The sequence below is a fragment of the Bos indicus x Bos taurus genome, chromosome 6 (genome assembly GCF_003369695.1).
Source record: "Bos indicus x Bos taurus breed Angus x Brahman F1 hybrid chromosome 6, Bos_hybrid_MaternalHap_v2.0, whole genome shotgun sequence".
Classification (NCBI taxonomy): domain Eukaryota; kingdom Metazoa; phylum Chordata; class Mammalia; order Artiodactyla; family Bovidae; genus Bos; species Bos indicus x Bos taurus.
The window spans coordinates 114,874,696-114,899,493 of NC_040081.1; the positions used below are offsets into that span (position 1 = coordinate 114,874,696).

At 55.3% G+C, this 24,798-nt stretch overlaps 1 protein-coding gene across 1 annotated transcript in view; it reads right to left on the bottom strand.

Annotated features, from left to right (window-relative positions):
* Nucleotides 1-24,798, bottom strand: part of RGS12 (regulator of G protein signaling 12) — a 114,758-nt gene that overhangs the window by 13,954 nt on the left and 76,006 nt on the right. Inside the window, exons 5-12 of the mRNA XM_027545164.1 lie at nucleotides 7,186-7,355; nucleotides 6,707-6,799; nucleotides 5,909-6,052; nucleotides 4,516-4,695; nucleotides 4,061-4,214; nucleotides 2,354-2,430; nucleotides 515-709; nucleotides 193-266 (exon numbers count right to left, since the gene is read on the bottom strand). Of these exons, the coding sequence (XP_027400965.1) occupies nucleotides 193-266; nucleotides 515-709; nucleotides 2,354-2,430; nucleotides 4,061-4,214; nucleotides 4,516-4,695; nucleotides 5,909-6,052; nucleotides 6,707-6,799; nucleotides 7,186-7,355 (1,087 nt within the window). The remainder of the gene's footprint in view (nucleotides 1-192; nucleotides 267-514; nucleotides 710-2,353; nucleotides 2,431-4,060; nucleotides 4,215-4,515; nucleotides 4,696-5,908; nucleotides 6,053-6,706; nucleotides 6,800-7,185; nucleotides 7,356-24,798) is intronic.

Consider the following 24,798-nt stretch of genomic DNA (forward strand, 5'->3'; position numbering starts at 1 on the left):
TGGGTGCAGCCCGACGGTGGTCGCTGGCAGGGAGCGTGACCCTCTGGCCCCGGGAGCTCCTGCCCCTTCCAAGCTCACAGTGGGGGTGTCAGCCCTCCCGTCGCAATAGAGCGGAGGCCAGCAGAACAAGTCGTTAGAAACGGCCCTGTGGCTCTGGAAACCTTATGGAATCGGCAGCTGTATTTTTCTTACCGAAATAAAGTGCGTTTTTCTAGGCGCAGGTCCCTGGACTCCAAGATGCTACTGTCCTGATGCAGCACCAGAGGCTTCGAGCACACAGAAGGGACAGAGAGGGCCGTCAGCGGGGGCCGGGCACGCGGCCACTGGGATCACAGTGCCGCTGCGGAGCCCGGAGAAGGCTGCCTGCCAAGGGAGCTCACAGCCGGGCTGGCTCCCGCCGGGCCTCCGGCAGAGGTGAGGGGGACAGACGCGGGCGGGCCGGCCCCCCCATCGGCAGGATCCCCACGGGACAGGCACCCCCCCAGAGAAAGGCCCGAGGTCCCTACAGCCGCACCTTGTCCCCGCCCGCCAGGAAGAGGTCCACGGCAGCCCCGTTGATGCCGTGCCGCTCGCACAGCCCAGCCAGCACGTCCTTGATGGAGAGCCCGGCCCTGACCAGCACCACGCAGGCCGTTCCGTCGGGCAGCTGGATGCTGCAGTGCTTGGCCGGCTTGTCCCGCTCGGGCGCGAGGGTCCTGCAGGCCTCTGGCTGGGGGCAGGGAGACATGGGGGTGGGCACAGGGTGGGGCTGCTTGGGCAGGGCTGGCACTGCTTGCACATGCGGGGGGGCAGCAAGGTGCCCCCGTGCACACGCAGCTCCAGCACACAAGCACACGACCTGTTCTGATAAGTGCACGCTGCGTTGCAGGGCCTCCAGCCGACACGGGAGGGAGCCAGCACCTCTCTGAACCTCGGGCGCCGTCCGGACAGGCCCACCCTCCATCCTATGGGTCTAACTCTCACAAGGGTTAGGCTGGCAGCTAACCACACAGCTCTCCTGCTCAGAACAGGACGGGTCTTTCCACTGTGGTTTCTGGGGGTCCGGTCGTGGCCTCCCTGACCCAGAAGCGCATGGAGTCACCTCTGGAGCCCCGTGGGGCCTCTTGGGGACCACGAGCTGCGCTGCCCGCCGCCACTCAGTCTGGGGGCCGCGGACACGAGGCGGGCTGGATCAGCGCTGAGGGCCTGCAGCCCAACCTCTGCTGCTTCTGGTCGCTTTTCTGGCTCTTTCTGCCTGACCTCCCAGGATTGGAGGCCTTTCTGGGAGGAGCAGGCTGACGGAGAGCAGGGCAGGTGGGCAGCCTGGCCAAGGCTCAGGGCCGGCAGCACACGTCCGAGGTCAGAGGAGCAGGTGGGGGGAGGCGGCGTGGGGTAACAGGAGCCCCAGGCCCTTCCTTTGGGGGGAAGGCTGGGGGGCTGCAGCCTGCAGGGCCCGCAGCCCAGGCCCCACAGCGGGGAGCCCTGTCTGCCAGGGGAAGGGGCCGGGGCAGAGCAGTGCGGCGGTGTCTGTGTGGTGCAGAGGAGGCCAGCCCAGGTGCACTCAGAGCCGGGTCCCAGGGCAGGACAGGAGCCACCCAGCAGCCCAGCTGCCCGGGCAGACCCCAGCTCCCTCCACGATGCTCCTCCGGGTCCCTGAGCCACAGGAGCCCCGCCTGCTGGAAGGCGCTCCCCACATACATCCTCCTAAGGTCTAACCTACCCTGCTCCTCAGGTTCGTAACACACTTTCCTCCTGGGGTCAGAAAATCCCTTTCACCCAAATGTGACTTCAGAAAACTAGTCTGTAGGTGGCAGGCGGATAGAAAACGGCCCCAGAGTGCTCTTCGCAGATGCATGTGTGATATACACGCCCTTTGAAGCCGCTGGGCCGCGGGTGCACGGTCCACCTGACAACTCTACCTGGTACTGCCTCAGCTGGAGAAGAACGCGTCCTACACTAACCGCTGCCTGACCATTTCAAGAGACCAGGCTGCTGACAACAGGGTTTTCCAAAGCTGGCATCAGACAGCAGCTAAGAAGCCAGCCAGTCCGCTGACGCCTCCTCCACGTCACTGGAAGTGGGGGCCCAGTGGGCGGCTCAGCAGAGTGAGGGGCGCGGGGCCGGGCAGGTTGGGCACCACCCCCGTGCACGGGCGTGGCCGCGGGCATCGGAGCTCACGGCCCTGCGGGCGTGCAGATGCCTAGACAAAGACGAGCGCCTGCTGCTCCCGTGGGCGTCCAGGGACGCGTGCCCGCGAGGACAGAGGCCGGGAAATAAAGCCTGGGATACTCTCAGTGCTCTGCGCAGCCCTCCCACCCATCCCCGCTCCTCCGGGAAGCCCCGTGGACAAGGGCGGGGCTCTGCGGGCACTCACCAGGTCCAGGCTCCCGGCTGAGGACACAGAGCCCTGTGACTCCCGGCGGCCCAGGCCTCCATTGGCGTGCAGGGCGTCTGCGGGGACACGGGCACTCAGGACACGCGACTGCACCAGCCTCACGCCTCCTCACTTAACGCAACCACCCCCCGAGCATGGCCAGGCCCCCACACCCCCAGTGGTTCAGGCTGGACAGACGTACTCGGAGGACAGAAGCCTGGCACCCAGCGGAGCCAGGAGCCCGACCCAGGCCTGCGCTCTGCTCTGTCTGCAGCCGTGCGCCCCCCCACCCCCTGCCCCTGCCCTCCTCACAGTCAACACACAAGCGAGCGCAAGGCCTCGTGGCCCCTCACTCATCCGCCACTGTTATCTCTGCACATGGCTTAACACGAAGCGGGTCACTGCAACTCCACCGCCAGCTCCCGGGAAGTCCTGAACCAGCGGTGATCGCACTGTCTGATGTCACTAACGCAGCTAATTCTGGTCTGAAAGTTGCGACCACTGTGTCGCAGAAAAGGCCCTTCCAGAGCACAGCGCCGATTCCCGGATCAGGACTCTGTGCAGGGCCCTGGGGCTGAGCAGGGGCCCGATTAGACAGAGGCCCCCAGGGTCCATCGACCACCTTCCTAAAGCAAAGATGGCCAGACGACCGAGTCAGAACTCCTGGGGAGGGCCCTGGACTCAGGGTTTAGCGCCCTTCCCGGTGGCTCTCTGAAGATCGGGGTGTGGGGGCCCTGGCCTCCTGGGGTCCTGCCTGGGGTCACAGCCCTAGAGAGGCAGGCCTGGCCCCATCTCGGGTCCTCGGGGGGCCCTGGCCCCACTGGCCACAGCGGCCCCATCCCCCAGTCGTCTGCCCTTCCTTGTGGTAGACTGCTGTCCCAGCGGCCCCGGCTGGCCTGGAGCCTGAGGGCCCCACCAGGCACACAGCCCCCCCAGCCCTCTGTAAAGGGGTGCAGGCCTGCTTCGCGGGCTGCTCCAAGGAGATGAGCGCACACTACCCACCGCCCGGCACAGCGCGGGCCTGGCTGTGGGGAGGCCGCCTCCACCCTGTGCTCAGCTGCTCCCTGTCTGAGCCCCTGACGGGCTTCCAGTTTAAACCTGGGGACCAGGCCTGAAGCCTCCAGGTTACTTGCTGGAAAATAACCCCGCTCGTGGCAGTCTGTGGGGAAGAAGCGGCCCCGTCCTTCCCTGCCTTGCGCCCCCACCCCACCACCTCCTCCCAGCAACGGCCCCGCCCCCCTCACCCTCTCTTTCAGCCACACAGGACAAAGAAGCATGGGGGAAAAGCTCTAGACTGCTGACCTTTAAGAATTGCAATAATACAATGACAACTTTGGGAAAAATGCCTGATAACCCAGCTATGGTGTCACATTTTCTTTAAAAAATGACAAAGGCTCATGGACCCCAGCACACGGCAGAAAAGCAAGAGCAGACACCTGTGTTTCCTTTTCTCCTGGTTGTGTCCTCCAAACTTTCTACAAAGAGCATGTGACCGCTCAGGCAAGATGGGGGTTGAGTGGCGGGCACCAGGCCCCCTGCAGGGCGCCCGGGCTGGGGGGCGGGAGCGGGACGTACCCTGCGCCTCTCAGAGGACCCGGAGCCGCCCCGCGCCCCTGCTGGCCGCCCCACAGGCCAGCGCACAGCACAGCCCGCACTGGCTCCTCCGTGCCCCCGCCCCCAGCCCTCCGCACAGGACAGACCACGAACCATTCGGACGGTCGCCGTGGTCCTTCTTCTTCTGGGAGCGCCCGGTGCTCCTGGTCCGTGACCACGAGAAGAACGCGCCTTTCCGCTTCCTCTCGCTGTCCTCATCCCCCAGCTCTTCATTCAGGGACCGTCCTGATTTCGATTTTCCGCTCAACTGCCGTCAAAGGGAAAGTGCTGTTAAAACAGTGTGAGGCTGCTGCACTGTCACGGAGAGGCAGGGGAAGGGAAGAGGGGCGGAACGCCCAGGCGGGGGTCTCCAGGGAGGTGCAGCCCCGCCCGGAGCCCCGGGAGTGCAGCGGGAGCGCGCGCCTTGCAGGTTCTGCGAGTGAGAGAAGACGCCAGCAGGGACGGCTGCTGTCAGCAGAATGCCCTCCCAGGGAAGGCGGCGCGCGCCAGCAGGGACGGCTGCTGTCAGCCGAGCGCCCTCCCAGGGAAGGCGGCGCGCGGACGGGCACCTTCTTGGGCGTGGACGTGTTGGAGTGGTCCGAGCTGGCGCTGTGCTTGGAGGCAGGGCTGCTGGGGACCTGCTGCGCGTCGGGCAACGGGCGGCCCTCCACCTCGGCCAGGATGCACTCTTGGTACAGCGGGGATTTCAGGAACCGCGTGTAGCTGTCGAACTTCATCAGGTTGAAGATCTGCTGGGAAAGGCAGCGCCGTCCCGTCACACACAGAACCGGACCCTCGGTCCCAAGGGGGCAGGCCTCTTCCCACAGCCCCTCGTCTGCCCCGGAGGGGTCGCCCAGGCTCCTCAACATGTGATCACACGTCTCATAACACGCCAGCCCCTGGGGTCACGCTTACAACCAGCCTGTTCCAACACCTACATGAAGCCAGCGCCTGAGGGGACTCAGGACAGCCAAGGACAGTCATGAAGAACCTTGACTTTGTTAAATAAGAACGAAACCAAAGGCAACCGGAACCTAAAGGAAGTGAGACCTGCCTTGAAAATACTTTCCTCCGGGACTTCCCTGGTGGCCCAGTGGCTAAGACTCCGGGGTTCCGATGCAGGAGGCTCAGGTTCAACCCCCAGTCAAGGAACTGGGTCCCACACGCTGCAGCTAAGACCCGGTGCAGCGGATACATAAATACATATAAAAAAGAAAATACCTTCCTCATTTGTTTCAACCTTTATGACTAGGCAACAGAAGGAACCTCTACTGAGGCCAGTGGACACGTGCTCTAACACTAGGTCCCACGTAGACATGCACTCTAACACCAGGTCCCATGTTTTACGCGGGCTCTAACACCAGGTCCCATGTTTTATGCGAGCTCTAACACTAGGTCCCATTTGGACACGGGCTCTAACACTAGGTCCCATGTTTTACGCGGGCTCTAACACCAGGTCCCATGTTTTATGCGAGCTCTAACACTAGGTCCCATTTGGACACGGGCTCTAACACTAGGTCCCATGTTTTACGCGGGCTCTAACACCAGGTCCCATGTTTTATGCGGGCTCTAACACCAGGTCCCATGTGGACGCGGGCTCTAACACTAGGTCCACGTGGACATGCGCTCTAACACTAGGTCCCACGTTTTACGCGGGCTCTAACACTAGGTCCCACACACACTTCTCATCACCATGATGTCCTAAAGCTGAAAAGACCCACACACCTAGGAGCTCTGTGTGTGTCAACGCCCATGAACCTGTGATCGCGTGCAGATGCATACAGAGAGCAGCCAACAGACAGGGATGCGGTGCTGGGTCTTCCTGCTCCGGGCCCTGCTGAACCCTGGCCCTGAGCTGGGAGCCCAGTCGGGGGAGGGTACCACTGCACTCCCTGCAGGGGGCTGGCGCCGGCGGGGGCAGCCCTCCAGGACCCCACCCTGCACCCCCGCCAGGGCCATCACCTGGAGCTGCTGCTCCTTGAACATGTCAGGGTGGGGGGCGTTGAGGATGTCGTCCGCCAGCTGGGCCTGGCTGTCGATGTTGACCGGCGTGGTGGCCTTGCTGCTCAGGAACTTACTGAAGATCTCGCGGGCCCTGTAGGAGAGCTGATGGGGCAGCGTGTGAGCCGCACACACAGACCGCACTCGTCCTCTGTGCCTGCCACCGCTGCAGCCCCAACGCCTGACGTGGCTGCAGGCCCTGGAGACACGTTTTCTTGGGACTGAATAACCATCTCTTGGTTGAAATCTGACTGAAAGTACCAGCTGGCATGAAGCTTTTCAATAAATCGGCTCCTCTCCAAGTTCTGTCAAAGGGCACTCCTAATGCTCAGAAGACCTGGGCTGGGGCTCCTGTCATGTGGTCCCCGTGGCGCCGAGCGTGGCGGGCAGAGGGCAGGGGGGCAGGCCGCCTCAGGGCAGGTCGCGCCGGGACCCAGCCCGCCCCACATGGCCTGCACGTGGCTGCCGAGACGGAAGCTCCTGGAAGGCGCCCCCACCCCCAGATTCTCTCCCATTTCCCCTTCCACACTGGGCAGCAGGCAGTACACGTGCTGAGCTAAGTGTTAGGGCTCCAGGCATTTATGCAAGCTAAGTTTAGGCAAAATTAAATATCACATATATTAAGAAACATTCTGAAAGAAGCATTTTTTTAATCGTGTGAAAGTATTTGTGCATAGACTTTTCAGCCACACTAGGTGTGAACCTCTGCTGAAACCACCCGCCCTCCAACCCCTTCACGTCCCCGCCTGAGAAACCTACCTCCTTTTTGTCGTGTGCGGGAACATGGTTAAAGTATTCGCAGGCCTGCCAGAACAAAATGTTTTCTTCACTGAACTCCTTCCTTAGAAAATCCTAAGGAAAACACCATTGATTAACCGTCACACAGTCATCAGAAGAGGGCCAGTCAGCGGTGGGGGAACCTCCCCCTCCTGTGCTATCTCTTCCCCACTTTACTCTGATTTTCCCCCTTTCACAGAAACCAGAGGTGCTAAGCACCTCTCCAGAATTTCCCTGAATATAAACCCAAAGGCTGGGGACGCCCGAGGAGCCGAGCATCCCTCCCGAAGGCAGGCCCGGCTCACAGGCAGCTGCTGAGGGTTCACAGAGGCCCTGACGCAGCAGAGAGAGGCTCCCTCTGACCCTGGAACTGAGTGTCCGGGGCTGAGGCAGGAGGAGGAGACGCTTGCCCTGCCTGCCCAGTCCTGCTCGAGGGGGTGCCTGCTGCCCATCAGACTCACGGAGAAGTAGCGAACGCCGAGCGGGTCCTGCAGAAGGCGCTCGAAGGACACGGCCCAGCTGGCCACTCTCCGCTCGCGCAGACGCCGGCAGCTCTGCACGCTGGGCAGGCTGGCATTGCTGCTCAGGCTGTGGTTGCTCACGCAGTCCTTCAGGTCGGCGCCAGTCAGCTCTGTGGGCCACACACACCTCACTCACTGCAGCCCCTGCCCTCCCGCCCGCCGCCTCCCCAAGCCGTCCCCTCTGGGCAGGGGGGGGAGCGCCCACGCTGCCGCCACGCTGTTCGGGCGCCCGGGGACAAGACGGAACGCGCCTCCTGAAGCAGAGGCGCACCCCGACAAGGGTGCCCCCGGGGTCGTGGCCGACCTGGCTGCGGGTGCCACAGGGAGGGAGCACTGAGTCCGCGCGGGGTCCCGAGGCGCCCGGGGCCGGGGCTGGGTGATGGTGGGCAGAGCAGAGGGCAGGGGGCACGGGCAGGTTCCCAGGACCCGGAGAGGCACGCACATCACTCAGCACGCCGCGGTGCCCAGCAGGGAGCAGGGCCCACGCACACAACCGCCTGGACCTGCTCTGCTGGAGCCCGACACACAGAACCCCGAGAGGAGAGCTCCGCTTCTGCATGTACTGACCGGAAACACACTCGCCACATGCACTGACACACTCACAGGCCGGCTCACACTCACACACTGACAGACACTCAGGCCAGCTTACACACACACACTGACACACAGGCCAGCTCTCACACACTGATACACTCACAGGTAGGCTCACACTCACACACACACACTGACACACTCACAGGCCGGCTCACACACATTCACGGACGCACTCACAGGCTGGCTCACACACACACACTCCCCACCCCTCCTCCCTGGGGCTGGGGTCCTGGAAGACTCCACGGCTCCACGGTTGACTGAACCTCAGAGACGCTCACCCCCTGAGTCAACCTCTCCTCCTGACACACTTCCCCACGTGTGCTTTATCAGATCTGGACAAAACCGCATGTGGAGGAGTGTGGAGGTCCGTGAGGACAACTACATAAGACAGAGGCAGGACCAGCCCCGCCCCCCACCCACCGATGCCAGACACGCTGCACACACGTCCTGAGCGGGGTGGGCGAGGCTGCTGCTGCAGGAGTGTCCACTCCACCCACAGGACACCCGGTCACAGGGAGCGCCGTGGGCCAGCGGTGGCCGCCTGGACAGTAATGGGGTGGGGCTCTCCCAGTGCGCTCCAGAACAAACCCCATGCGGACCAAAAATTCAGGCGTGAACGGTGAAGGCAGAGAAACACTGGAAGGGAGCACAGGAGAGCCCTCTGAAATGCCGAGTGAGGGCACCCAGAGCCGGGGGACAGACTCGGAGTCTCCATGTGTGAGCACAGGCTGTGTGGTGCCAGCGCTGGCCGCGTGGGTGGGGGGCCCGAGGGACAAACGCCAATCCCACGGTGAGCCGTCCCTGAGATGGGACGCACAGTGAGCACAGCCAACACGCGTCTGAGAGCGCGGCTCGAGAGCAGACCGTGATGAGCTCTCTGCGCGCGCACTCAGGGTGTCCAAGTCTGCGACCCCGGGGACTGTAGCCCGCCAGGCTCCCCTGTCCATGGGATTCTCCAGGCAGGGATACTGGAGGGGGTTGCCATGCCCTCCTCCAGGGCATCTTCCTGGCCCAGGGGTCGAACCCGTGTCTCTTACGTCTCCTGCAATGGCAAGCGGGTCCTTTACCACCAGCGCCTCCGGGAAGCCCTACAACTTCTCATCTCAAAAGTTCTGCAACATGTGCGGTGATTCTTTTACAATATATACACATTTTGAACCATCGTTGTACACCTGAAACAAAGCTGTCTGTCAACTACTCTCAACAAAATAAAGTCAATCTCAGTATGTAAAAAACACTGCAAGCGAAGTCAAAAGACAAGCAAGAAACTGGAAAATACAAGTAACACATTACACAGTTGAAGGACTAGTTTTCTGTATCTTTAAGAGCAACTAAACATCATAAGAAAAAAGATCAAGATGCCAAAGAAAAGTGGGAGAAGAGCATGGTCAGTCACTAGGCAGGAGCTTGGGAGGACCCCACCTCATGGGGCCAAAGCGACGGGAACATAGAGCCAGCGTCGGGGCGTGGGGGCTGAGCCGGGAGGCTCTCCTGCCACGCTCCATGCTGAGAAACGGCTGTCCTCACGAGACGAGCAGTCTTCCTGAAAATACGATGGACTGTCGGCACCGAGACGCTCTCCAGCTTTCCTCCCTTGAGGCCACGTGGCTGAGCTGAGAGCTGAGGGGTGCACAGACAGAAAGCGACCTGAGAAAAGCCTTCCATGAGGATGAGCCCGTGAAGACACACGGCTCACAGCTGGGGTGGCTGGGCGCCCGAGGGGCAGGACAGCCCCCAAGGCAGGGCCAGCGGGGCCGGGTGGCGGACACCCGAGCTGTGTGGGCTTCACCCTGGGGGGCAGTGATAAGCAAAGGAAGGGCAAGACGGCAGAAAATATTTCCAAACCAGGCAAACGACAAGGCTTAATCTCCAAAATAGAGAAGCAGCTCATACAACTCAATAGCAAACAACCCGATCGGAAAGTGAACAGAAGCCTAAGCAGACGTTTCTCCACAGATGGTCTGCAGACAGCCTGGGGCTCATGAAAGTGCTCAGCATCACCATCAGGGAGATGCACGTCAAGATTACAGCAAGGTGTCACCTCACACAAGCAGCACAGCCACCATCAAGACGTCTACAAATGGCAAACGCTGGAGCGGGTGTGGAGAAAGGGTGTGCTGGGAACGTGAACTGGCGCTAATGTTACGGAGAACAGACTGAACTCGGATTTGGAACGGCACGTGCACCCCTACGTTCACAGCAGCCAAGACACGGAGGCCGCCCGGGTGTCCTCTGACAGGCGCGCGGGCACAGAGGACGTGGCACACGCACAGGGGAATATTATTCGGCCGCGAAAAGAACTAAATAATGTCATCTGCGGCAACGTGGATGGACCTAGAGATCACGACACTAAGAGAAGTGAATGAGACAGACACACGCCGTGTGACGTCACTTACCGCAGAGTCTACAGTGTGACACGCACGGACACAGGGGGCGGACACAGGGGGCGGACACAGAGGACAGTCTCGCGCTTGCCAAGGGGGAGGGGTGGGGGTGAGTGGGGGGCTGGGGGAGCAGACGCAAGCTGCTACGTACAGGACACATAACATACGTGATACGAAGCGCTGCACTCAGCGCGCCAGCAACTTTGGAAACCTCAGCAGTGGCCACAGGACTAGAAAAGGTCAGTTTTTAATTCCAATCCCAAAGAAAGGCAATGCCAAAGAATGCTCAGACTACCGCCCAACTGCACTCATCTCGCACGCTAGCAAAGCAGTGCTCAAAATTCTCCAAGCCAGGCTTCAGCAGGACGTGAACCAAGAACTTCCAGATGTTCAAGATGGATTTAGAAAAGGCAGAGGAACCAGACTGCCAACACCCACTGCATCATAGAAGAAGCAAGAGAATTTCAGAAAAACATCTACTTCTGCTTCACTGACTATGCTAAAGCCTTTGACTGTGTGGCTCACAACAAACTGGAAAATTCTTAAAGAGATGAGAATACCAGACCACCTGACCTGCCTCCTGAGAAATCTGTAAGACGGACAAGAAGGAACAGACTGGTTCCAAATTAGGAAAGGAGTACATCAAGGCTGTATATTGTCACCCTGCGTATTTAACTTATATGCAGAGTACATCATGTGAAATGCCAGGCTGGATGAAGCACAAGCTGAAATCAAGAACGCTGGGAGAAATATCAGTAATGTCAGATATGCAGACGACACCACCCTTACAGCAGAAAGCAAAGAGGAGCTAATGAGCCTCTTGATGAAAGTGAAAGAGGAGAGTGAAAAAGTTGGCTTAAAACTCAACATTCAAAAAATGAAGATCATGGCATCTGGTCGCATCACTTCATGGCAAATAGATGGGGAAACAATGGCAACAGTGACAGATTTTATTTTCTTGGGCTCCAAAATCACTGCAGGTGGTGACTGCAGTCATGAAATTAAGATGCTTGCTCCTTGGAAAAAAAGCTATGACAAATCTAGATAGCATATTAAAAAGCAGAGACATTTCTTTGCCAACAAAGGTCTGTAGAGTCAAAGCTATGGTTTTTCCGATGTATGGATGTGAGAGTTGGACCATAAAGAAAGCCAGGCACCAAAGAATTGATGCTTTTGAACTGTGGTGTTGGAGGAGACTCTTGAGAGCCCCTTCGACTGCAAGGAGATCCAGTCCTAAAGGAGATCAGTCCTGCATATTCATTGGAAGGAACGACGCTGAAGCTGAAGCTCCAATACTTTGACCACCTGATGCGAAAAGAGCCAGATGCTGGGAAAGATTGAGGGCAGGAGAAGGGGACGACAGAGGATGAGATGGTTGGATGGCATCACGGACTCACTCGACATGTGTTTGAACAAGTTCCAGGAGATGGAACAGGACTGGGAAGCCTGCTGTGCTGCAGTCCACGGGGTTGCAGAGTCGGACACGACTGAGCGACTGAGTAACGGTAACAAGAGACGTGTAGAGTGGGTAAACGGCGGGGCCGCCTGCACAGCGCAGAGGACTGTATCGATATCCCGTGACAAACCAGCGAGCGAGAGCATGTTTAAAAGAGAATGGACATGTGTGTGTGTGTGTGTGCATGTGTATGTGTTGGTATGTGACTAAATCGCTTTGCTGTACAGCAGAAACCCATACAACATTGCAAATGAACTATACTTCAATAAAAAATATTGGAAAAAATCATCACATCTATGTTAAAAAATAAGACAAGTAATAATAATAATAGTAACAGAAGGGACCTGGTCCTCCTGGCTGCCTGTGGAGAGGGGCCCTGAGCGCTGCCCTGGCAGAGGTGCGGCTGAGTGCACTGGTGGCCTGGACGGTGGGTGGGGAGGGGGCGCGGGCGGGGCTGAGAGGACTGCAGGCGTGGACCATGGGGAGGGGGGCGAGGTGGGCAGCAAGCCGCAGAGCAAGCAGCTGCACCCTTCAGCGTGAGAGCTTCTGCTTGTCAAACGCGAGACGTCTGGATTCCAACACGGAGCAGGCATGGAGCAGGCACACAGGGCGGGAGCGAGACAGGTGCGGGGCCCACGCTGCAGGTTTGTGGAGGGACTGAGGGAAGGAGAGGATGAACGCTGAATACATGTTGTAGGGGAAGATGACCCATACACTGACTCGTTTCTATTAAGACTTGGCAAATACGAATCACTTTTTAGGACTCACAGATCAATAGCTGTCACTTTAAAAGTCTCATCGAGGGCTTCCCTGGTGGCCCGCGGTAAAGAATCCAGCTGCCAACACAGGAGACACAGGCTGGATCCATCCCAGATGCGGGAAGACCCACGTGCCTCAGAGCAGCTACAGAGCCTGAGGTCCAGAGCCCAGAGCTGCAGTTACGGAGCCCACGTGCGGCTCACCACAATGAGAGAAAGGCCGGCAGCCATAAAGACGTAGCACGGCCGAAAATAAATAAGATTAGTTTTAAAATTCTCATTGATAAAGACACTTTACAGTCAGAATAAAAGGAACCTCCTGGCCCCTTGGTGTGGACTCGGTGGGTCAGCGGTGCACTCTGGGGTCTGCCTTGCCGGACTCTTGGCGGGAGCTGGGCAGTCCCCGCGTGAGTCTTAGGGGTGCTGGCATCCTGCACAGGAAGATGGGGTAGGGGAGGGGTCGGGGAGGCTGGGGGGCTCTGCCTGCAGACAGAGGCCCCCCAGGAAGTCGCTTCGGCTGAAAACTCCTGCTCGCCTGAGGGGCGTGGGGACCCACAAGCTCAGAAAGGGGCCCCGCACCCGCACTGCCCCCATGAGCCCCTTCTTGGTCTGCAGGAGACACCCCCCTGCTGTGGGTTCTGGGACCCGAATGCCTGCTCCCTGGGTCTCAACTCTGGCACCGGGAGCTTGGAAGGTGGATGGCCGAGACCATGCAGGAGCACCCCAGGGCCAGGCCACGCCGCCCCCGTCTGCGGACCTCAGCCAGACCTCAGGTAGCCCGCACCCGCTTCAGAGGGGAGAACGAGACACCCCGGGCCCACACAGCGTGTGCGTACGGGTCTTGTCACCATAAGACCTCCTGGTGAGCCTTCGCGTGAGACCCGCCGGGCGGGTGCAGAGCCCCTTGGGATGACAAAACCCAAGCGCGTCCGTGTCCACAACACACACAAAGACCCCCTGGCCTTTGACATCCATTGTCAAATTCTGAATTTCATAATTCACAGCACCTTTCAACTCTCAACACACGGAAAACGATGCACATTTGTGGCAGGACTGCCCTTGAACACAAGTGAAATTCCTCCCAAGGCCAGGGTTCCCACCCCAACTCCAAGGCCAGTACAGTCTCCGGGGAGTCCGGTGTTTGGAAAACCCACAGGCATCCTCCAGCCCAAGGGGAAGACCCTGTGGCAGAGCCCGCCCGCCACCTCCCAGCCCCATGGGAGAGCCCGCCTCCCGCCTCCCAGCCCAGCTTTAGAGACGCTGCCTGGGCTCTGTCCTCACTGTGTGTTTTTTTTCTCCCTTTCAATTAGTTTGAGTCAAAGAAACGCTTTCCTGGTGAGGAAGTTTACGAGGTCTGTCAAATTTGCTGAGAACAGGAACGCCACGACCCCTACATTGGCTGGATGAACACGCAGGTTACCCTCTGGCAAGTACCTTGAGGCCCGCCCCTGTATGAACGTTTCGTGGATAATTCTGTAACTCCAGGCCCTCTCCCATCATTATCTCGCCAGAATATCTCATCCACCTAACTTCCAGCACTGTAAAGACTTAAGTCCCAGCTCACGGTCAGGCTGTAGGCTTAATGGCCACCTGCCTGGGAGCCGACCCCCACCCCCGCACACATACCTGGAGCCCGCGCGGTCTGCCTGCCCCCGCCAACCACGACAGGGCGCAGACCAGAGGGACTTTACCTGGGCAGAGCTGATAAGAGCCACTGTGATGCCACTTAACCAAATACTTCCAACCATTCACCGCAAACCACCCCTCTGAATCCATACCAGGCTCAGCCGGCACAGCCCCTGGGGCCCCGGGCAAAGGCTGAGGCCACACACAGAGACATTGCTCCTGAGCTCGGCTCCCCGAGGAGGCAAGTTAGTGCACTTTCTCCAGAGATGCCCGGCCCCGGGCTGACAAGGGCGAGTCTCTCCCTTCAGCAAGGGAGAAGGAGGCGCAGTACACTTAACACAAAGCCTCACAAAGACGCATCCATAATTCAGAGCAGACCTTTCGCCCGTGGCTGTGAGGAGCCTGAATTATTTAGCGGGCGGAGCAGCTCCCAAGGCTGCTCTCTGAGGCTGCAGGGCTGGAGCTGAAGCCCTGGGGCTTTGGGGAATCCTTTCTGTTAAACCAGCAGTGGTGAAGGGAAAACAGATGTTTCACAGTAAAACTCTCATTTCCCTATTAACAGAATTTCAGTCCCACAAACATGAAGCCTGTCTGTAATGAGAAGGTGACCACCCAAAGCTCACAGCATCAGGAATGAGCCTTCCCTAGGTGATACGCAGCCAGCCCAGACTGAACCGCTTCTAAACCCTCAAGAGCACTGTGAGGTCAAAGCAGAGCACATGCGTGACTGCGGCGAAGGCTCTGTTTACCAACACGGGGTGGGGGGGTCTGCTCCGGACTCTCGGATGGACGCTGCGGCATAAACTGGGCGACGCTCTGTTAAACAAGACGTCAAATCAATCTCAGCGTCCTCCAAGGAAACAATTCGGGAGAGGCTAGAAGGCCGCAGCCCAGCCCCCGGGGAGCCACCTTCCCAGCAAGCCCTTTCTGATCTCAAGTTTCCAAGGCGCGGCCATGTGCCAGCGAGGAGGCGGCAGAGCTCAGGAGGGCAGGTGCGGAGTCAGGCCGTGCCCGCCGTTTGTCCGAGGGCTCGGCCACAGCTATGGCTGACACCCCCGGGGACAGGACGCTGACTGAAGCACGGAAACACCTCCCCTGGCACCCCTCCCTTAGGGCCACAGGTGCCACCCTGTGCGGGCAACTTTTTGTTCTGGTATAAATTAGAACTTGCGAGAGTTACAAAGACAGCAAATGGGCCCTTCTTGTGCCCTTCATCCCGATTCAGTAGCGTCTAGTCCTTCCCTGTTGGCTGTGTGACCTCTCCCCGATCCTGCTCAGTCCCTCCCCTTCTTGTCTGAACACAAATGCTGGTAGCTCTTCCCAAACCGGAGATTAAGCTGGAGACAGCATACCTCTGGGCCCCTGAACACTTCAGTGTGAATTTCTAAAGAGCAGGACATTCCCTTTCGTAGCCAGAGCACAGCCATCAAAATGGCGGAAAGTCACACAGCGTGAGTCCCCGTTTCATCAACAAGGCCCTTTCTGGCTACTTCCCGGTCCAGGCTCCAAGTCAGTATTGCTCAGGGCTCGGGCCTCTTTAAAAGCTCCCGGCCCCTCTGTTCACGAGACTCAGACGTGGGCCTGTTACGCGTGCACGGCCCTCAGTCTGGGCTGCCTGGTGTCCCCTGCTGGCCTGGCCGGTGCCCCGCGTGTGGGTTCTCCTTGCGTGTCTCTGCAGGAGGATGGTGGTCAGCCTATCGCAGGTGGTGCTGGCGCTGCTGGTCAGGGAGCCAGGCTTCTCCATGGTGGAGGCTCTCACGTGGTGGACAGAGCCTGCTCCTGCATTTCAGCATCCAGGGGAGATTTCCTGAGGTCGCCGGTCCTCCTCCACTCAACTCTGCGAGAGCGTCCCTTCTCCCCACTTGCTACAGCTCATTCATCTACATCAGTATGCACTCAGCGGGCCTGTTTCATCCAACAGCGTATAATCCACAAACACCTGACCTGTTTTTCTTTAATGCTCGGCCTTCCTTCGAGCTGGTGCTTGGTCCTTCTGGTAAGTCCTCGGCATGCACCGAGCGCCTCCTTATTTTCTGGTAGAAGACACGCGTGCGGGGCTCATTTCGTTCTTTCCCTGCTCCAGCCCAGGAAATCAGTCTTTGCTCCTAGGAACCTAGTTCCTTTCACTGAGGAGTGGTGTTTAGACACCGAGATCTGGACACAAGGGCTACTCATTGCTGCTGGGGAGTTTCTTTGCTTCCTGGTCCTTCCAGCAGACAGACCTAAGAAATACTAACACACATACCCACACGTGCCAATGATACACAGTTCAGTTCAGTTCAGGTCAGTCACTCAGTCATGTCCGACTCTTTGTGACCCCACGGACTGCAGCACACCAGGCTTCCCTGTCCATCACCAACTTCCAGAGTTTACTCAAACTCACGTGCATCAAGTTTGGTGATGCCATCGAACCATCTCATCCTTTGTCACCCCCTTCTCCTCCCGCCTTCAGTCTTTCCCAGCATCAGGGTCTTTTCTAATGAGTCAGTTCTTTCCATCAAGTGGCCAAAGTATTGGAGTTTCAGCTTCAGCATCAGTCCTTCCAATGAATATTCAGGACTGATTTCCTTTAGGATGGACTGGTTGGATCCCCTTGCAGTCCAAGGGTCTCTCAAGAGTCTTCTCCAACACCACAGTTCAAAAGCATCAATTCTTCGGCGCTCAGCTTTCTTTATAATCCAACTGTCACATCCATACATGACCACTGGGAAAACCATACCCTTGACTAGACAGACCTTTGCTGGCAAAGTACCATCTCTGCTTTCTAACATGCTGTCTAAGTTGGTCACAGCTTTCCTTCTGGGTGAACACACAGGGGCACATCTGTTTGTTCGTTTCTACGTGCTCACATCCACTGAAGCCACGAGTTCACAGTGACAGCTCAAGCTCCGACCCAACGCCAGGACATTCTCCTTTGCCGGTTCTGTAACTCCGTCCCAGCAGTGGAGAGCTGGGCTCCCATGATTCTTGGTGTATTTACTCATTTGCTGGAGCACACAAAACATACTTTAAGAACCGATAAACACACGCTTGCCAAAAACTAAACCAGTAATGAGAGTTCGGTCTTCCTTTACAGTTTTTGAGATAAGATCCACGTACAGTGAAATGTAGTCTTGGGCGCAGGACTCTGACAGTTTTAACGTCACATCGTTTACTTTTTAAAGCCTGTGCTTGCCAGTGAACTGGTCCACCCTCCAAACCGACCAGACCTTGAGAATGCCTGCCACACGGTCCTGCAACAGTGCACCTTGGCTCTGGGGGCCCTGGGGGAGACTCGCACCCACGCTGGTCACTGTGGCTCTGGGCGGCATCGCGTGATGCGCTGCATGGACTTGAGTATCGTTACGCCTTGGTTTCCCTTATTAGGGGAAAAATGAACAACTACAGGGCTTGGGCCAAGAGTAGATCTTTACACCGTGCATCCAAATATTGAGAAAATGTCAAAGAAGCTAAAGCACTGTTAGTAAGACTCTTCAGACGACCTGGAAGGCCAGCATGGACTCAGAATTCTGAGCCATGCCCGAGTCCCGCACAGGGAGGTGGAGGCCCGGAAGGGCTGCCTGCCCTCAGCCCAGCCCTCCCTCCCCCCGCCCCACCCTCATCAGCCGCGTGCTCACGTCTGCCCCGTCCTGCCCAGGCCCTGCAGCAGTCACCCGGAGCGTGTTTGCTTCAGTCCCCAGCTGCAGCCCTGGTATGCTTTATAGATGTAAAGACGCAGCCTGTCTTTCCTCGAAGAAACCGCACAGGCAACCCCCATGAGTGGCCAGGCCACTGGGGAGGAAGAGGACACAGGTAAGAACGGGCAGGACGGACCTCAGGCCGTGTCCTGCTTGACCTGGTGCAGCCTCGGGCAGGCGGCCCAGCTCCTCTCGGTGAAAGGCCTGCCCCTGTTTAGAGCCCTGCTGACAATTAGAAGAGGTGCAGCATCCTTGCGTGTACCTGCCAGGGCCACCAGACGCGTGGCCACACGGCAGAAACCTACATCTGAGACCCTCCTGGGGTCAACATTAGAGAAGTCGAGTTATAACTATTCTGGCAGAGCAAAGCAGCACAAACTCCCTGGGTCTGAAACGACACAAGTCCTTCTGGAGACTGAAATGCCAAGCAGATGGGGGTGAGACGCCGGGAGAGCTCGCGAGGCCGCGAGTGGGCAGAACGGCAACCAAAAAGGGGCAGCGTGGGAAGTGGGGTGACGCGGAGGGGACGCTGTCGCTTGTCACGTTGAGGGCCCAGGACGCGAGGCGCGGAGATGGCAGCCACGGCCGCACATGGCTGCCCACTAACCGGCACCTGACCACAGAGGGCCCCCAGGACTCACCAACAAGAGACAGGGGCGCTTTTCAAAGAGGAGCCCTAGGCAATTTCATTGATTTGAATGGAAAAACTTACATTATTCACTTATAAATTATTTTGTGAAGTTAATGTATTTCATTTCAGTGATTAAAATCATACACTCCATGAAGACCTCCCTTCATTCGGGTGCCAAGGGCCACACGCGAAGCTTAGACCCCCCTGCTGTGGCCTGACCCTGTCTGCAGGCCACTGCTCAATGCAGAAGCCCAGGGACCCCAACTGGGGGCCCCACAAGGGAGACTCAAGCCGGGTGCTGACCCCACGCTCAACTGAGGCACAGAGACCGCAGCCACGGCTGGGCCCGGGTTTGCATGGAGACCACGTCACTGGGCACCAGGTGCCCCCCAGGACAGGGGCCAGCGGGCGGGCCAGCAGAGAGGGAAAAGGGTCCAGGCTGTGCGATCACCCGGGTGCCTGGGCCAGGCGCCCCCCCGGGACAGGGGCTGGCGGGCGGGCCAGGAGAGAGGGAAAAGGGTCCAGGCCGTGGGTCACCCGGGTGCCCGGGGCAGGCACCCCCCAGGACAGGGGCCGGTGGGCAGGCCAGCAGAGAGGGAAAAGGGTCCAGGCCGTGGGTCACCCGGGTGCCCGGGGCAGGCGCCCCGGCCCCGCAGGGAGGGCGCTGAGTGCAGAGGAGCCACTGAGACAAGGAGAGGCTGGCTCTCGCCTCAGGTGCAGCCTGCGCAGCTCTGACCCGGGCTCTGGGACAGTTAGATTTCACAAAACCTCAATAATGAAGGCAATACGTCAGGTGCAAAACTAGACAACACTTGCGGCTTTTATGTGGTTTTCAGATAAAGCAATCAGATTTAAAAAGTCATTTATCCCAGGCTCACAAAATCTAGTCACCAGGCTGGCTCCTGCTCCATGGGGTCTTCAGGCCCCATGTCCCGCTCCCCCCGCCCCCGACCCGGGGAGGCAGGCAGCTCTCCTGCCCCTTCTCCTGCGGGAGGTGGTGCTGACAATGCGTGAGCGTCCCAAAGCCCCCGCCAGCAGCCTGGCTGTCTCCAGTGGGCGGAGCTAAGGCAGAGGTGACCCACACTGAGGTAGCACCTACGCAGGGAGCGGTCTGCAGTCTTCAAAAGCAGCATGAGTGTGAAAAGCAAGGGCAGAAGGAGGAACTCTTCTCCTGGAGGAGACAGAAAAACCACGGCAAGTAAAAGCAAAGTGTGATTCTGAACTGGATCCTTTTACTGTAGAGTTGAAATTTACCATGGATTGGTGAAATGAATAGACAGAGGACAAGATCACAGGAATGCATCGGCGTTAAGTTCATAATTTCAACAGTTGTATTTTGATTTTACAAGAAAATGTATTCCTCTGGAATACTTTAATACTCTAAAGTATTCAAGATGATAGCGTATCATATCAGCAACTTACTTTCAAATGGTATAGGAGAAGTTCTTTGTGCTACGGCTGCAAATTTTGAGTCTGATATAGTTTCAGACTAAAAAAATAATTTACATGGTGCAAAAAAATAAAGATTAAAGTGCCCACCTGGCAGGTGTGCCCTCTCTCCCCTCACTGGCCCTGGGGATCACTCAAGCCTAACTCTTCCATGGAATAAGTCAAGATCGGGGCTCCACCACACCAGGAACCAACCATTGTTCACTCTGCCATCCTAAAACTGCACGGGACACTAAGATGGACATTTCAACATATATTTGTTCAAAGTCTGCTTTGTGGCAAGCTACGTCTGAGGAGCAGGAGTCTCCAGCCCAGCTCTACCTGACACAGCTGAGTCCTGGACAAAGCGCCCCGACTCCTCCTGGCTGGGCAGGGTGCTCTCCCTTCTGTAACACACAGTCATCAGTCAGCTCAGTCGCTCAGTCGTGTCCGTGACTGAGCTCAGTCCGCTCAGTCTTTGTGACCCCATGAACTGCAGCACGCGAGGCTTCCCTGTCCACCACCAACTCCCGGAGCTTGCTCAAACTCAGGTCCATCGAGCCAGTGATGCCATTCAACCATCTCATCCTCTGTCATCCCCTTCTCCTCCTGCCTTTAATCTTTCCCAGTGTCAGAGTCTTCTCTAATGAGCTGGCTCTTTGCATCAGGTGGCCAAAGTATTAGAGCTTCAGCATCAATCCCTCCAATGAATATTCAGGACTGGTTTCCTTTAGGATTAACTGGTTTGATCTCCTTGATGTCCAAGGAACTCTCAAGGATCTTCTCCAACACAGTTCAAAAGCATCAATTCTTCAGCGCTCAGCTTTCTTTCCAATTCTCACATTCCCACAGGACTACTGGAAAAACCATAGCTTTGACTCTACAGATCTTTGTTGGCAAAGAAGTATCTCTGCTTTTTATTATGCTATCTAGGTTTGTCATAGCTTTTCTTCCAAGGAGCAACTGTCTTTTGATTTCATGGCTGCAGTCACCACCTGCAGTGATTTTGGAGCCCAAGAAAATAAAATCTGTCACTGTTTCCATTGTTTCTTCATCTATTTGCCATGAAGTGATGCAACCATGATCTTAGTTTATTGAATGCTGAGTTTTAAGCCAGTTTTTTCACTCTCCTCTTTCACCTTCATCAAGAGGCTCTTTAGTTCTTCGCTTTCTGCCATAAGTGTGGTGTCATCTGCGTATCTGAGGTTATTGATATTTCTCCTGGCAATCTTGATTCCAGCTTATGCTTCCTCCAGCCCGGCATGTTGCATGATGTACTCTGCATAGAAGTTAAATAAGCAGGGTGACAGTACACAGCCTTGACATACTCCTTTCTCAATTTGGAACCAGTCCTTTGTTCCATGTCTGGTTCTAACTGTTGGCTCCTGACCTGCATACAGGTTTCTCAGGAGGCAGGTAAGATGGTCTTTTATTCCCATCTCTTGAAGAATCTTCCATAGTTTGTTGCAATCTACACAGTCAAAAGCTTTAGCTTTAGCTTTTTAGTCAATGAAGAAGTACATGTTTTTCTGGAACTCTCTTGCTTTTTCAATGATCCAGTGGATGTTGGCAATTTGATCTCTGTTTCCTCTGCCTTTTCTAAATCCAACTTGAACATTGGGAAGTTCATGGTTCACATATTGCTGAAGCCTAGTTTGGAGAATTTTGAGCATTACTTTGCTAGCGTGTGAGATGAGTGCAATTGTGTGGTAGTTTGACATTCTTTGGCATTGCCTTTCTTTGGGATTGGAATGAAAAATGACCTTTTCCAGTCCTGTGGCCACTGCTGAGTTTTCCAAATTTGCTGGCATATTGAGTGCAGCACTTTCACAGCATCATCTTTTAGGATTTGAAATAGCTGAGCTGGAATCCCATCACGTCCACTAGCTTGGTTTGTAGTGATGCTCTCTAAGGCCCACTTGACTTCACATTCCAGGATGTCTGGCTCTAGGTGAGTGATCATAGTATCATGATTATCTTACTCGTGAAGATCTTTTTTGTATAGTTCTTCTGTGTATTCTTGCCACCTCTTCTTAGTATCTTCTGCTTCTATTAGGTCCATACCATTTCTGTCCTTTATCGAGCCCATCTTTGCATGAAATGTTCCCTTGGTGTCTCTAATTTTCTTGAAGAGATCTCTAGGCTTTCCCATTCTATTGTTTTCCTCTATTTCTTTGCACTGATCACTGAGGAAGGCCCTCCTTGCTATTCTTTGGAACTCTGCATTCAGATGCTTATACCTTTCCTTTTCTCCTTTGCCTTTTGCCTCTCTTCTTTTCTCAGCTATTTGTGAGGCCTCCTCAGACAACCATTTTGCCTTTTTGCATTTCGTTTTCTTGGGGATGGTTTTGATCACAGCCTCCTGTACATTAAGAACCTCCATCCACAGCCGGGTACTAATGGCATAGGATGCTGCCAAAACTCTTCAACCAGGCCGCTGGACCATTCTGTAAACCCACAGCAGTCACTGTACACAGGCATCGTAACAATACTGCGACAAGGGTCTTCCCTGGCGGCCCAGTGGTTAAGACTCCGCCCTGTGGAAAACAAGGGAATTCCAGAAAAACATCTACTTCTACTTCATTGACTACACTGAAGCCTTTGATTGTGTGGATCACGATAAACTGTGGAAAATTCTTAGAGACAGGAATACCAGACCACCTGACCCGCCTCCTGAGAAAACTGCACAGAAGCAGCAGAAGTGTACACGGAACAACAGACTTGCTGAAAACTGGGAGAGGAGCACAAGGCTATATGCTGTCCCCTGCTTATTTAACTCACATGCAGAGTACACCATGCAAAACATCAGCTGGATGAAGCACAGCTGGAGTCCAGACGCAAGAAGTATCAACAGCCTCAGACACGCAGATGACACCGCTACAATGGCAGAAAGCAAAGAGGAACTAAAGAGCCTCTTGATGAGGGTGAAAGAAGAGAGTGAAAAAGCTGGTTTAAACAACATTCAAAAAAAAAAAAACCTAAGATCACGGCATCCAGTCCCATCACTTCATGGCAAACGAATGGGGAAAAAGTGGAAACAGTGACAGATTTTCTTGGGCTCCAAGATCACTGCAGATGGTGAATGCAGTCATGAAATTAAAAGACACGCACTCCTTGAAGGAAAGCTATGAGAAATCTAGGCAGCGTATTGAAAAGCAGAGACATCACTTTGCCAAAGCTGTGTTTTTTTCAGTGGTCATGTAAGGATGTGAGGGCTGGACCAAAAATAAGGCTCAGCACCAAAGAATTGATGCTTTTGAACTGTGGCTGGAGAAGACTCTTGAGAGTCCCTTGGACTGCAAGGAGATCCAACCAGTCCGTGCTAAAGGAGATCAGTCCCGAACATTCATTGGAAGGACTGATGCTGAAGCTGAAACTCCAGTACTTTGGCCACCTGACAGGAAGAGCTGACTCACTGGAAAAGACCCTGATGCTGGGCAAGATTGAAGGCAGGAGGAGAAGGGGACGACAGAGGATGAGACGGTTGGATGGCATCACGGACTCAATGGGCATGAGTTTGAGCAAAGTCCAGGAGATGGTGAAGGACAGGGAAGCCTGGTGTGCTGCAGTCCATGGGGTCACAAAGAGTTGGACACGACTGAGTGACTGAACTACAGGATATTATGTACAACACGGGATACAGCCAATGCTTTGTGATAACTATAAACGGTGTATATCCTTTAAAAATTATGAATGAGTGTATTGTACACCTGTAATATATAATATTGTAAATCAACTATATTTCAATTAAAAAAATAGAATGGGGGCTTAATTTTATCAGATACTCCCTTTAGTCTCTATTGTGATAATCATATAGTCTTACCCCTTTAATCTATTCGTACAACACAATCTGCCCACGTGACTGTGATATTACCTTGAAAGTTGAAAGTTAAGCTGAAAGTTAAGTCGTTCAGTCGTGTCCGACTCTTTGCGACCCCGTGGACTGTAGCCCACCTGGCTCTTCCATCCATGGGATTCTCCAGGCAGGAATACTGGAGTGGGTTGTCATTTCCTTCTCTGGGGGATCTTCCCGACCCAGGGATCAAACCCAGGTCTCCCGCATTGCAGGTAGACGCTTTAACCTCTGAGCCACCAGGGAAGCCCGTGTGATATTACCTTACTGAAATGTAAATCCCATGAAGGCAGGGACTTTGTTCACCAATATATCCCCAGTGCACAAAACAATTTTTAGAAGAAAGTAGGAGCTCTAAAAATAACTGTTGAATGGATGAATCGGATGCATTAGTATAAAGTTATTCATAGAATTTTCTTGTAACTTCACTTCTCTGTTGTATTTGATGTCATCTTTGTCTTCTTTCTTCTTCATTCTTGATATATTTTCCCTCTTTTCCTTGGTCATACTTACTGAAGACTTCTTTTTTTGTCTGATCAGTTATATACTGTTTGTTTTGTTTTCCGTTTTGTTAATTTCTAATTTATCCTTATTATTTCCTTAATCTTAATTTGAGTTTGTTATGCTTTCCCCACCTTATGTTTTTATGTTGAAAGCTTACTTCCTATATCTTCTAACTTTTCTTTTTTATAATATATATATTTAATACTACAAAATTTTCTCTGAAAACCACTTTGACTATATTCAATGGTGTTAATGTACAGCACTGTAATTATTAAACAGTTCTAAACTGTATTATAATTTCCATTTTAATTTTCTCCTTGACCCATGGATTATTTGGAAATATAGTTTTAAACTTTAAAACATACAGATTATTTTGTATTGTCTTTTTTTCCACTGGCTTCTATTTAATTACCGGAGAAGGCAGTGGCACCCCACTCCAGTACTCTTGCCTGGAAAATCCCATGGACGGAGGAGCCTGGTGGGCTGCAGTCCATGGGGTCGCTAAGAGTCGGGCACGACTGAGCGACTTCACTTTCACTTTTCACTTTCATGCATTGGAGAAGGAAATGGCAACCCACTCCAGTGTTCTTGCCTGGAGAACCCCAGGGACAGGGAGCCTGGTGGGGTCGCACAGAGTCGGAC